This window comes from Agelaius tricolor, unplaced genomic scaffold (genome assembly GCF_023055355.1).
Source record: "Agelaius tricolor isolate 1412-34295 unplaced genomic scaffold, bAgeTri1.0.p SCAF_62, whole genome shotgun sequence".
In the NCBI taxonomy this organism is placed as follows: domain Eukaryota; kingdom Metazoa; phylum Chordata; class Aves; order Passeriformes; family Icteridae; genus Agelaius; species Agelaius tricolor.
The window spans coordinates 112,141-124,203 of record NW_027269322.1 but is presented as its reverse complement, the minus strand read 5'-3'; the positions used below and the strand labels follow the sequence as shown (position 1 = coordinate 124,203).

Below are 12,063 nucleotides of genomic sequence, written 5' to 3'. Positions count from 1 at the left end.
GGAAAGGAGACCCAGGATAATCAGGAAGCTCCAACACACAAGTCACCAGCAAGGACAAAACTTGGCATTAGTTGTGATAAAGAAACTTCAAAGCTCAGATTAAATATTTAGATTTTCTGTAAAGGTTGACAGTCTGCTGTTCACTGCCTCTACTCATCAAAGCACAAAAGCAGCAGCAACAAAAACGAACTACCAAGTCAGATTTACTGGGAATGCAAGCACGGTGACATTACATCCTAATTAAGAAATCCAGTTCAAAGGACACATGCTCATAATGCAAACACCACATACCATGGAAATCCATACCTGTCAAGTGAGTTTCTTGCAAACTAGTGCAGACATCAGTCACAATTCAGCCACATAAAATAGCTTTATAAATCATCATCACTGAAATGTTATCAAACTGACACTGATTAAAGCACAGCTCAGAGACATCCTTTGCAATACATTAACACAGGCTCAACATTAACACAGCACATCAGGATTGAAGCTCCTCTTAATGAGCAAGTGGGGAGAAAAAAAAAGGAAAAAAAAAACACCTGAGCAGTCACAGGAAGCTGGTGGTATTCCTATCTACAGCAGCATAAACAACAGATATCTAGTGACCAGCCTGCAAGCTTTAACTTTTTAATTCCTAAGGGGAACAGGATGACAGAACAGCTGTTTGGCACTGGAAGCCCAAAGAGCAAGAGGCAGATGACTGCCAGCTCCCCCTCTGTACTGGGCTCATTGTGGGAAATCTGCCCAGCTCCACCTGTACAAAGCCCAGTGGATGGAGCAGCTCCTCCCTCCAAGAGCAGAATCATGGCTCTCAGGGCAGCAAAAGGAGCAGAACCCAACTCCTTGCACTGCCACTGGCCTCACCAACACAGGCAGGCACAGGGCTCCATCACACCTGGCACCAGGGATGAGATGCAGGGCACGAGAGCAGCAACCACATTTCCTGAAGGAACAAGCAAGGTCTGTACCCATGGCTGTACCCAGCAGAGACAACACATCTCAGCGAGCAAGAAAATTCATCCACACAGTTTTTCACAGCTGAAATGAAGCCTAAATTAGCTTTTATAGGTATTTTAAAGAGATACATACTTTCATGGATAAGCAACGTTGCTAAAGGAAAGCTGTGCTGAAAGGAACTGGCACAGAGGGAGGCTCTGATCTTTGTGTATGAATACAGGACAAAGCAGCCCCAGCCTGAAGCACACAAGCTGCAAAAACACACAGTTTATAACAAAGTGACAGAAAACCCAACAGTGATGACATCTGTTACTAATTTAACACACAATGTCATGTCATCCACACATCAGCTGTTCACCATTTTCAAATGCAATTGTGCCTAAAAGGAAAAGTGGGCTTTAAGAAGGAATTTAATGTGGGATGTGAAAGCTGCTTTAGCTTGCCGTCTTTCTTAACCCCCGGGTTCCCTGGCATTAACACACAAACACAAACATGCTGGAAACACTTCCCAGAGCAGCCTCACACAGCACCATCTGCACAGAGGGCAATGACAAGCACAGGCAGGATGCATGATGAGGTTTGGAGACAGAAATGGTACAAATCCAGGGGTAATACTCAAAGGCTTTTGGCAATCTGGGTATTAATAGGAAAAGAAAATAAAATCTCTGATGTTTTGCAAGAGACTCAGTCCAAGACACACTGACAGACCTGCCAAACACAGTGCAACAGTCTTCCCTAACCACAGGGTAATGGATAAGAAAAAAGGAAAAGAAAAATCATCCAGTTCCTTTTGACTGTACTTGTGTTCAAGCTATAGAAATTCCAGGCATCCAACACCAGATGACGCAGAGACACGTGTTTCAGCTCAGAAAAAAGATAACAAGTATGCACCACCAGGTTATGAACTCTCAATAGTGAGGCTGATAATTTGAATTGCTTCTCTGGGACACTGGGGTTCTCTGGCAAACCTAGCAGGAAAAGAAAGTATCTTCCAGGGAAAGGATCAACAAAGGTGAGGCAACAACAGAGCTAAGTGCTCTTTAAATGAATCACTGAAGGTGATCCGTGAAGAATACAGGCAAACAGAAGTAAGGAGAACAGTGTCAACAGTCAAAAGGCTACTGAGAAGCCAGATTTTAAGCATGTATTCGAATTTGTAAGAGGCAGCCAACAATAAAGAACAAAAAGACACAAGGCTCAACCACTCCTTTGGACAAAGAAGCCAGACAAGTGACAGGAACAAACCTGGGAGAGGTCTATGATGAGCTCGATCCAAATTCTGAAAGAAAAGGGTTCTAAAGTGACACATTGGATGGGACCAGAGATGAAGAGGAAAAAGATGCAGACATGGTAGCTACAGACAAAAGTGAATGTAAAGAAAAACAACTTATGACAGGCAACTGCAACAAGTAATTGTACTATGAAAGATTTATTGTATAAACAGCTGATATTTTCTACAAATAAAATATGGTGACACAGAAAAAGAATCATAAAGATACTGGACTCATGATGAAATCGTTTGAGAGGGTAAATGACTGCTCAGGAATTACACGACGGCTGTCAGGCACCACCACTGTCTCTGCACAGGCCTCACAGCGACTGCAGGTGCTACCGATAAACAACACAAGATGAAAACCGGGGATTTCAGCCGTGCCCAGCCTGCTCACGACACAGAGCAGCCGAGGCACGGGGCCGATCTGTCTGCGGGGCTCTGGGGTGCGAACCCCGCGGCGCGGCCGCCCGCAGCAGCCGGGAGCTGCCGGAGCCCCCTCCTCAGGAGACACCCCCGACCCACCTGGACGCGCCACCTGCTCCGCGGGGCTCGCACTGCGGGATCTCCGGCGATCCCAAAGGCTCTGCAGCAGGGGAAGCGGCGCCGGTCCGGCCGGCGGGAGCCCCGGGATGCCGGGCTGAAGGAGGCTGAAGGGTGCCGAAGGGTGCCGAAGGCCTGCCAGCCGCGCCCGCCCGCCCGCACTCACCGGCTCCGGCGCGGCCGCCTCCCGCCGCCGCTCCGCCAGGCCCGGCACCGCCGCCAGCTCTCGCGAGAGCCGCCCCCGTGCCGCGGAGGAGGCGGTGGCAGCGCCCGCATCTCGCGAGACTCGCGGGGCGGGGCGGGGCGCGTGCGGGACGCCGTTGCCAGGGAGCTGCCGGGGGCTCCCTGAGGGGTCGTGGCCGCGCCGGGGAGGGGGGTGAGAAACCTGCAGCCTGTGAATAAAAACCCAGCGGAAAAATACCGTGGGGAGTGAAATGAATTAACAAGCCCGAAATCGCGACAAGTCACGTAGAAAAAGCTACATCCCCCGCGCAGCCTTCCGCCGAGAGGGGCCGGGGCGGTGCTGGAGAGCGAGCGCCGCCCGACGGCCGTGGGGAACGGCGGGGCGGGGAGCCGGGATCTCCTCCGGGGAGCCGAGATCCCTCTTGAGAAGCCAGGATCCTTCTTGAGGAGCCGGGATCCCTCCTGAGGAGCTGGCAATCCTCTTGATGAGCCGAGATCTCCCCTGTGGAGCGGCATTCCTCTTGAGGAGCCGGGATCCCTCCTGAGGAGCCGGGATCTCCCCTCTGGAGCGGCATTCCTCTTGAGGAGCCGGGATCCCTCCTGAGGAGCCGGGATCTCCCCTCCGGAGCCGGGATCTCCTCTGAAAAGCCGGGCTCCCCCTGAAGAGCCGGGATCTCCTCTGTGGAGCCGGCATCTCCCCTGAAGAGCAGCGCTGAGGGGATAATGGCGGGCCAGCTGCCAAATAATACGGTTTATATCTAGGTGAGCTGGCGTCTCTGATATCTCCATTTTCCGGCAAAAACTGATTCCAGATTTTAGTTACAACTCTATGTTTGTACAGCCCTAGAGGAAATACAGAGCCTGTGTAACCTGCAGACTGTTTAGGAATACAATTAGTAGACGTGGCTGTCATTCCATAAGACCCCAGCAGAACTATCCTGTCCTGCAGTTCAAGCAGCCTCAATGAAGTGTTACAGATGGCACTAAACCCTTCCCACCCCTCATGGCGCAGAGGAGGCAGAATAACCCAATACTGAGCAATACTCAATACCGAGCCCCAGATAGATTCAAATCTAAAGAAAACATTTGTCTTTTTTCTAAAATATTCTCTGATGCATTGTTATTAAATACAAGCAGGTTTGACTTCCATACCAGGGGAAAGGACTTTAGAAATCCTCATGCACATTGGGGACAGGAGGGGAAGAGGGGACAAGAGAGCAAGGACTTGTGCCATATCCAAACACCCCATAAAGGATGGCAGCTTTGCTACAACAGACAGCAAACCATGAATCTGTTGAATGAATTCTCTTTTCTGTCCTTTAACAATGGCCAGAGAGACAAACCACCCAGTTCTAGAAAGCCAGCAGCAGAACAATGAGGGGCAAGCAGCTGGCACAAAAGCTGTCAGAATGTGCAAACAAGGCAAGGAGTCAGATGCCACATGCCCGGTGGTGAATAAGCAACACCAAACACAAGCATTTACAGCAGGCACGGTCAGGAGCATCTTAAAAAGCCAAATCAGTCAAATAGCCAGCAGGAGGTTTTACCTACAGATCTCACAGTCTCTCTTGTTTCTGTTTGACTTCTTGTGATTTTGGCCTTGCTAAACTTTCATGAGCTTGTTGGGGTTTTTTTCCATGTGCTACTGTTTAGTTTCCTCAGTGGATCAATACTGATATTGGTGGGTTTTTTTCAATGAGGCACCAGTGAGAGACCGGACTGATTTTCACTGAGAATTCTATAAAAAACAGGTGTGTACAGTCAGTATGCATCTGCACAGGATAGGCCAAAAAAGCCCTTTGGCAGATTACAAAGCAAGGTGATCCTTCCCCTCTCCTCAACCCCAGTGAAGCCTCATCTGGACTGGTTATTTGATATACCTTTATCATGCCTCTTTTATTTCTTTTCTGACTGCTGTTGTTACAATTTATTATGATTAGATTTATGTAAGTGTTTCAGTGGCCCTATAATTTCTCACCATCCTCTTTCTGGTCCCCTCAGTCTATGAAAGAGAGATGACCAAAATTGCACATTCGTCCAGGTGAAGATGGATCTTTGCATTTTTTTGGTATTAAAATGTTTTTGATAATATCCTCTGCCCCACACTGTACCTTTTGCTGTTGCAACTGCTGCCACACTGATCAGAAGTTTAAGCTGAAAATCCATAACAAATCTACTTTCTAGATAATTAGTAAGTAATTATATTAATATTACATCTTCTTTTTAATGGGCATTACCTAGCACTAATTAATCTGCCAGTATGTTGTCTCTAGTCCTGAAAAGTCATACTGTAAGTGTACAGAAATTTTAAATATTTCTGTAATCAGCATTCATCTATTGGGTAGCTGAAGATTAGGAGGAATTGTGGTTTGGAGGATAGAATTTTTATTTTTTAGATCTAAATGAAACAGGTTATGATTTTTGCACTTGAAGACTATATAGTTTATGCGTGTTTCATTATTGCAAGGAGACATCAATGGGTTTGTGCTAGATAAACACTTTTCATTTAACCACTATTGTGATTTTGTATGCAGGAAGAATGGAAGAGAAAAATAAAAATTACTCTCATCATTACTTTTGTGCTTATTTTGCTGTCATAAAATTAAATGGCTTCATAGTCTTACCCCAAATTGTAAATTATATCAAAACAGTCACAGGCCAGTCAGTTCTTATGCTTTAAAATAATGTCCAAGAGCTTTTGGTCCACTTTATTTGGTAATATAGAAGTGAGACATAGGTACAAAAATGCAATTTTATTTACTGAAGTTAGCACAGATGCCTGATTAAAGAATAAATAGAAAGTGCACCTTAAGGCCTCGATCCTACAAGCAGACAGTTGGCACAGAGCCCTTGTACCTCTGCTCCCAGCATCACGGCCTTTGCATTGCTGCAAGGATGGCCAAGAGGATGGGCCAGGTCTCTGCTTACAAACACATCCCCAGGTTGCATCTACATTTGTGGGGAGTTAGGAGGGCTTTGTGAGGCTCCCCAAGGTGTGCCAGACATGAAACAAACAAATAAGACCCAGCCTGGGAACATCCACTTGGGCTTAGAGAGCAATTCGTCTGGGTCTGAGCTCTGCCAGTGGCAAATGTGGAGGCACCCACCAGCATTCCTGCTGGGAATTCCTTCTTATTCATCAGAAATGGCTGGGGCTCCTGAGCACATGTGTGCACACACCATGCAAAGTCATTTTGTATTTGCTGCTTTTTAAAACCATTGCCATAATTGATTTTTCCCTATACAATTCTTTCTGAGTCCTGCTTGGAGTTTGAATGTATTGCAGCTAATGGTTCCTCTCCCAGGTTGACTTCTGCATGTTAATGGGTCTCCTTCTGGAGGTCTGGAAAACTGAGATCCCAATTCTACAATAAATTGATTAGGGAAATGAGTAATTTTATTCATGAGAACCACTGGTCTCACAAATAAATTACACATGAGGCCTAGCACAACATACAGAAGTTCAAAGACAGATAGTTTATAGAGAAAATGAGGGACAAAAAGTATATATCACAAGAGTTTTGTTTCAGTTGTAATTGTCTGGTGTAGAATCCTTTCCCAGTTCTATAGTTAGGGCCAGACTTACAGATGTGCTACCATCTCTGCTCCCACTGTTTCTGCAGTTAATTATAGGGTTTCATCTTTTGGAGGAGGAGAAGGTAATCAAACCTTCCCTTTGTTTCTGTATTTTGCAAAGTTCTTCAGAATTTGTTTTAATTTTATCCCTTTGTACTTTAATCTTAAGCTTTGCCTTCCTATCCTATTTCTTTCCTGTTTGCAGTCTTTAATCCTAAATTATTATCATGCAGCTTTTGGTATGTAATTAATGTTCATCTGATTTTAGGCCTTCTTCTGAAAATAGATGTGGGTTTAATTTATGAATTTCCATTAGTACAAAGTTAAACAAAGTTTAACCCTAGGCCCTTTTCTGGAGACAGGCTCCCCTGCATTTATTCCTTCCTGGTTAACAGTACAAGCAGACCTGGTGATTACACAAAAATGCTGCCCATGTAAGAGTTGTAGAACTGGTCTCAAATGGTTTTCCAGCTTTCTTACTGATTTGGGTTTCTTTTTCCTTTTATGCTGGCGATTTACAAAATACATCAGCCAAAATGTACCCAGCAGTGGTCCTGGGTAGCCTGTAAATACATTTTATTATTTGGTTGTGAAATGTCTCACTCACCGGGGCTACAGCCTTGAACAGAGCCTTTAATCCTTACTGCAGCTGGAATAAATATGAATGAAATGCCCTACTTGATCAATGCTACACAGACACGTGCTCACGTGGACAGACACATGCTCTGGCTGCTCTCACTACGGCTTTGTTTTGAAGAGGACATCCATGTAAGCCTTGTCCAGATCCAGGGATTTCTTCTGCGCTGCCGCCCGCGGGTGCTCCGGGAGCAGCCTCCGGCCCAGCACAACGTCGTCCTTGCTGCGAGGCCTCTGGGTGCGAGTGTCCTCCAGGGCGCTGTGCACGTCCTGCAGCTTCATCTGCAGCCAGTCCTGCCTCTCCACCGCGTGCCGGTGCTCGCCCAGGTTATGCATCAGCTGCATCTCGCTCACCGACCTTCTCCTGCAGCAAAGGAGAGCAAAGACAGAGGCCCATGGGAGCCCTGCTTGGGCTCCAGAGCTTGGCCCAAAGGCCCAGCTTTGGGAACTTTTGTAAGGAATCACAATACATAGCTGTAGGAGCTGCCTGGCTGATCTGTAAGGCATAGAATGACATCTGGAGAAGAGAGGGATGTAGTAATTACATATCTGTTGTAATCTCAAACTGCTCAGAGTGACCTCGAGAAGAGTTCAAAAGTCTCTTTTCCCAGCCCAGTGCATGAAGAAGGAGCCAGAGCTCTTCATTTCTCGGTCTCAAGGTCGTTTATTGTGTCTTATCTATAAAATTACTTCTCCTGGCCTGCCAAGGTCCATTCAGCAAGACAACCCAAGGCGCTCTGCCTCCCCTGGGCAGTGTTATGTCTTTATCCTAAGAACTACGTGTACAATGTTTACAATAACTTCCCAATACCTATCACCTGTGTTAGACAGTGAGCTTCTACTCTAAACCAATTCAAAAGTGCCAACATCACAGCAGAAGATGGAGGCCAAGAAGAAGAAGGAGAAAGGCTGGACATGCCCAGATCCCTCCATCTTGGCCCCCTGAATCCCCATTCTAAAAATCCCAAAATCTGCTTTTTCACCTTGTGATAAATTCACTAGCATTCTATTTAATTTGTCATGGCTTGCAGATCTTCATCTAAGGTTGGTAACTTGCTCCACAGATCATAATCAAAACCACAGGCATCTTGGGCTCTGTGCCAGGGTCTCTGAGCCCCCTGGCCGGGGTCTTGGCTGCTCAGGACAGCCAGAGGGATGTCCTGGGTCCTCACACATATCCTCTGAACAGAGAGAGACATGGTTCTGCCAGGAAAATCCTGGGAAGCTGTGTAGAAGCTGTGGGAAACTTCTCTGAAAGAATTCAAACAACTATTATTTCTCTTTCTGTAACCTTTGTTTATAGATATGGTTCTCCAGAGTGTGCTATTCATAGTTCACCAATAGTGTGAGAGAAGATTCCTAAAGGCCAATCAGGTCTTAGGTCCACCATTGTTTCTATAAGAACTGTAGATTTCTAATAATAAAGTGCCTTTTCATGCCTCCTGATGATGGAGTTTCTGTGTCACCTTTGGCTGTCCCCAAAGGTGATACCTTCGGTGATAGAGAGAGAGTGGGGGGTGATTTGTTCTTGGTAATGAATATGTCAGTGAGAAGGCATCACAAGTGGGAAGTAGTTCAGTTTTGTGGCAATGTTGTTCCTATAATTTAGTTCAGCTATTGCAGAGGAGCTTAGGGCTTTTATAATATTAGGTAAGTGATCAATGAAACGATGGGATTTATATAGTGGTAGTTTCCTGTGATCACTAGAGCTAAGGAAGCATGATTCCATGTGGATTTGTGTCTCAGCTGCTGGGTGTTAGTGTCTAAGTGTGAGTTACAGCGAGATTCTTGCAGTACAAAAGATGTTCACCTGTGTAGACCCCCAAGACATGGAGCTTATCCAATTTGAATAATAAGAGAAGACTTCCAGCATTTTTACCCCTCTACTCAGCTGCCTATTTTCAATATACATACATACATACATACATACATACATACATATATATATATATATATACACATATACACTCAGAGTGTCTGAGATCTCTAGAGCTGTTTCTAGAGGACAGAGTTTGGCCAGCTGAGCCAAGGGGTTCACAAGCAGGCACAGAGGCACAGAACTCACACACACAGGCACAGACAAACCATCACATTCTCAGGAGCAGCAAAAGCCATCCAGTGTGAGATAATGTACTTACACCATTGGTCTTCCATCAGAGCTTGTAAAAAAGCACATGGCACATAAAATGATTGCAGCCTGGGCCAGATTTCTTATAGAAGTCATTTTGTCTACAAAAGTAGAAATTAATACACGTAAAGTCTGTAGTTCAAGTTATTTCTGTTTGTTCCAAACAAATTTAAATTAGGGAAAAAAAAGTTGAAAAACATCAGACAAGAGTTTTTGAAAAACCTTTTGTTCTGAAACTGGTTAGAGAAAGGAATGCAAATGAAGGATTTCTTTCTAATACTAATTTTGTGAGCAACTTATTGCTACTCCCTGGGCATCTCCATGAATTTTGGTCAGCTTTAGCTGCCCTGCATCCTCATCATCACCATCATTATCATCATCTAGGTACCTATCTCTTGCATAATTGGGTGAAAAGCACCATGTTCTTCCATTATTACTATTATTATTGTCATCATCATCATTATGACTTTGTAGCCTTCAAGTCCAGTGAGATACTTGTGTATAGCCATCCAAATGAAAAAAATTTATAGAATAAAACTTTCTTTATTTCTCTATTTCTTTTGCATATTCTTTAGAATGAAGAAGCTGACACTTGCCCTGACAATTTTGCACAGAGGCATAACTCTACTGAGTTATCCCAGCCACTATTGAGTTACAGAAGAAAAATCAAAATTATGTCCTTCATTTTATCAAGGATAATCCTGCATTTCTTGTATGAATTCCCCTCTGATTTTTACATCATCATCAGAACTGCCATTTGGAATATATTTAGAAAATATTTACCACTGATGATGCTACAACAGGAGAAAACAACCCAGTTCCAATATCAGTTTCTAGTCTGGATTTTCAGTATTGGCAGGCAGAAAATGCATCTTTTTATTACCACTTAAGAAATTTGATACAGAGTAACTGAAACCTAAGAGATCTAAAACTCCACAATGCCATTTTTTGTAATAGTTTCTGCAGCTTTGCTCAAGGTCAGAAAAGCATTTGTAACACAGTCTCTTACATGACAGTATCTATGAGGTCCTGGCAGTCCATCTAACCCAGGATTATAAATTTAGGACTTGAATTCACTTCAAGATATATTTCTCACTCACTGTCTCTCTCTGACTTTTTCATTTCACAAATTTAGTTCAGATAACAGAACAGTTTGACCTTACTAATATTCACTTATTTTTTAAGATAGTCTGAAAAGAAACTAACACAAAAATGAGTAAAGAATCAACGATAAAATATTCTCAGAAGTCTTCCAGAGAACTTGGAAAAAAGTAGAGTACACTTACCAGACAGAATGTTTTAAGAGATTTCTGGCTTGGGTATGTCAGCAGATGACTGTCTCTTGATGTCAAGTATATTTAAAGACCACTGAATTGGTTTAGTGGACCCCTAAAATGTAACTTTAAAATAGAGCTTCTAAGTAACTTGGAAGCCCTTTTATTGTCTCAGTTGATGTCACTGTCACACACGCCCTCCTGACCCTCATGTACCCACCCTCAGATGCTTTCGTTGATTTGACATTTCATTTACAGGGTAAAGAGGCCTCAACAGAAAGTCAGTCCTGGGAAGCTGGGAGGAAGTTTGACTTTTAAATTCAGAATTGTGCCCAAGATAACATGAGCTCTGAAGCTGTTGGAAGGAATTGCAAAGAAAACTTTGAGTTGTTAAATGCAGGCAGGTAAAACTTAAGTGAGACAGTAAGTGATCTAGAATTACAACTAAATATTTTTACAAAATGCTGAAAAGATAATACTTTTAATATTTGTGGGAAATAAGAGTAATCACTCAAGGTCAGATATAAAGTTTATTTACTAGTAAGGAGCAGAAGCCCCAAGAATGAAAGAGGATCAAGTTTGTAATGAGGAGCTGGTACCACTGAAAAGTTGCTGAAATTGTGTTAGACCCTCACTTCTCTGTTTTACCTATAACTGTGAATAGCCCTGAATATCCCAAATGTGCCAAGTGGAATGAAGGCATTTGAAGCAGCTGAGATAAAAATTAGGACTTTATAAATTTTGGGAAAGAAATATAGAATTCTGCCTGCTTTCTAAAAAGTGAAATGTGTAAATCAGCAGTATTTTCCCATATGCATGAAGAAAGATTATTTTTGCTGCAAGATATTTTCCTGTGTTAGATTCTTCTTCTGATTTCTAGTGTATTTCTCCCCAAAAAACTCAAGCAAGCATCCACAAACGTAAAACTGTTTGCATTTGCACATTGTAACCCAGAATTTGTAAGATATTGTTGCTTTTACCATGAATGCTTTTTGCTTATGTTATGGTCCTGTTATATCTCATAAAGAGTTGTAAAATTACATGGGGAAAGGGAGGGAAGAACCAAAAACTCCAAAAAGCTCTAGAGATCTCATGGTTCCCTCAGTCTATAGATTAGTGAGTAAAGTGAGAATTAATGAAGCAATTCACTTGAACAAGTCCAGGAAAACAGAGTTAAGACAGCTTCCAGCATGATATTGTCAGCTGGCAATATCCTTCCCTTGAATCAGCATACAGGGGTTCATGGGAATATGTTTTATTAGGAGATTTGGATCTCCTGGAAACACCAGGATATGAACCTGAAGGTTAAAACAAGACTAAACTATTGCTAAAGGATATTCCTAGGCATAATGTGACTAAAAATGTACAGTGGAAAGGCATAACAGGCAAGGATTTTAAAATCTCCACACAGTTGGTAATGGAAAAATCTTCTTTTAGATTTTACTGTAACGTATGCAAAACCTTTGATGAAACTCTCAAGGTAATTTTTTTACAGA

General features: G+C 43.5%; 2 protein-coding genes across 8 annotated transcripts in view; both read right to left on the bottom strand.

The window, feature by feature from the left end:
- The window catches only part of BTBD10 (BTB domain containing 10), a 29,737-nt gene extending 26,683 nt beyond the window's left edge, over positions 1–3,054 (bottom strand). For 4 of the 7 annotated variants that reach the window (XM_071456619.1, XM_071456622.1, XM_071456623.1 and 1 more), the window contains exon 1: positions 2,753–3,003. The gene's annotated coding sequence lies outside the window, so the exon portion shown is untranslated. Of the gene's footprint in view, positions 1–2,202; positions 2,237–2,752 lie in introns of all 7 variants that reach the window. The other 3 variants (XM_071456620.1, XM_071456621.1, XM_071456618.1) reach the window with 3 other exon arrangements.
- A 2,688-nt stretch (positions 3,055–5,742) lies between these two features.
- Positions 5,743–9,873, bottom strand: PTH (parathyroid hormone). Its single transcript, XM_071456597.1, has 2 exons — positions 9,304–9,873; positions 5,743–7,529 (listed from the first exon to the last, which is right to left on the bottom strand). The coding sequence occupies exons 1-2, from the start codon at positions 9,387–9,389 to the stop codon at positions 7,268–7,270; spliced, it is 348 nt and encodes a 115-aa protein (XP_071312698.1). The 5' UTR covers positions 9,390–9,873; the 3' UTR covers positions 5,743–7,267.
- Positions 9,874–12,063: the final 2,190 nt, after the last annotated feature.

Coding starts and splice junctions, on each gene's coding strand:
- PTH (XM_071456597.1), bottom strand. CDS start 9,389: ATGACTTCTATAAGAAATCTGGCCCAGGCTGCAATCATTTTATGTGCC. Junction 7,530..9,303: donor TCTGATGGAAGACCAATGGT/GTAAGTACATTA, acceptor CCTTTGCTGCAG/GAGAAGGTCGGTGAGCGAGA.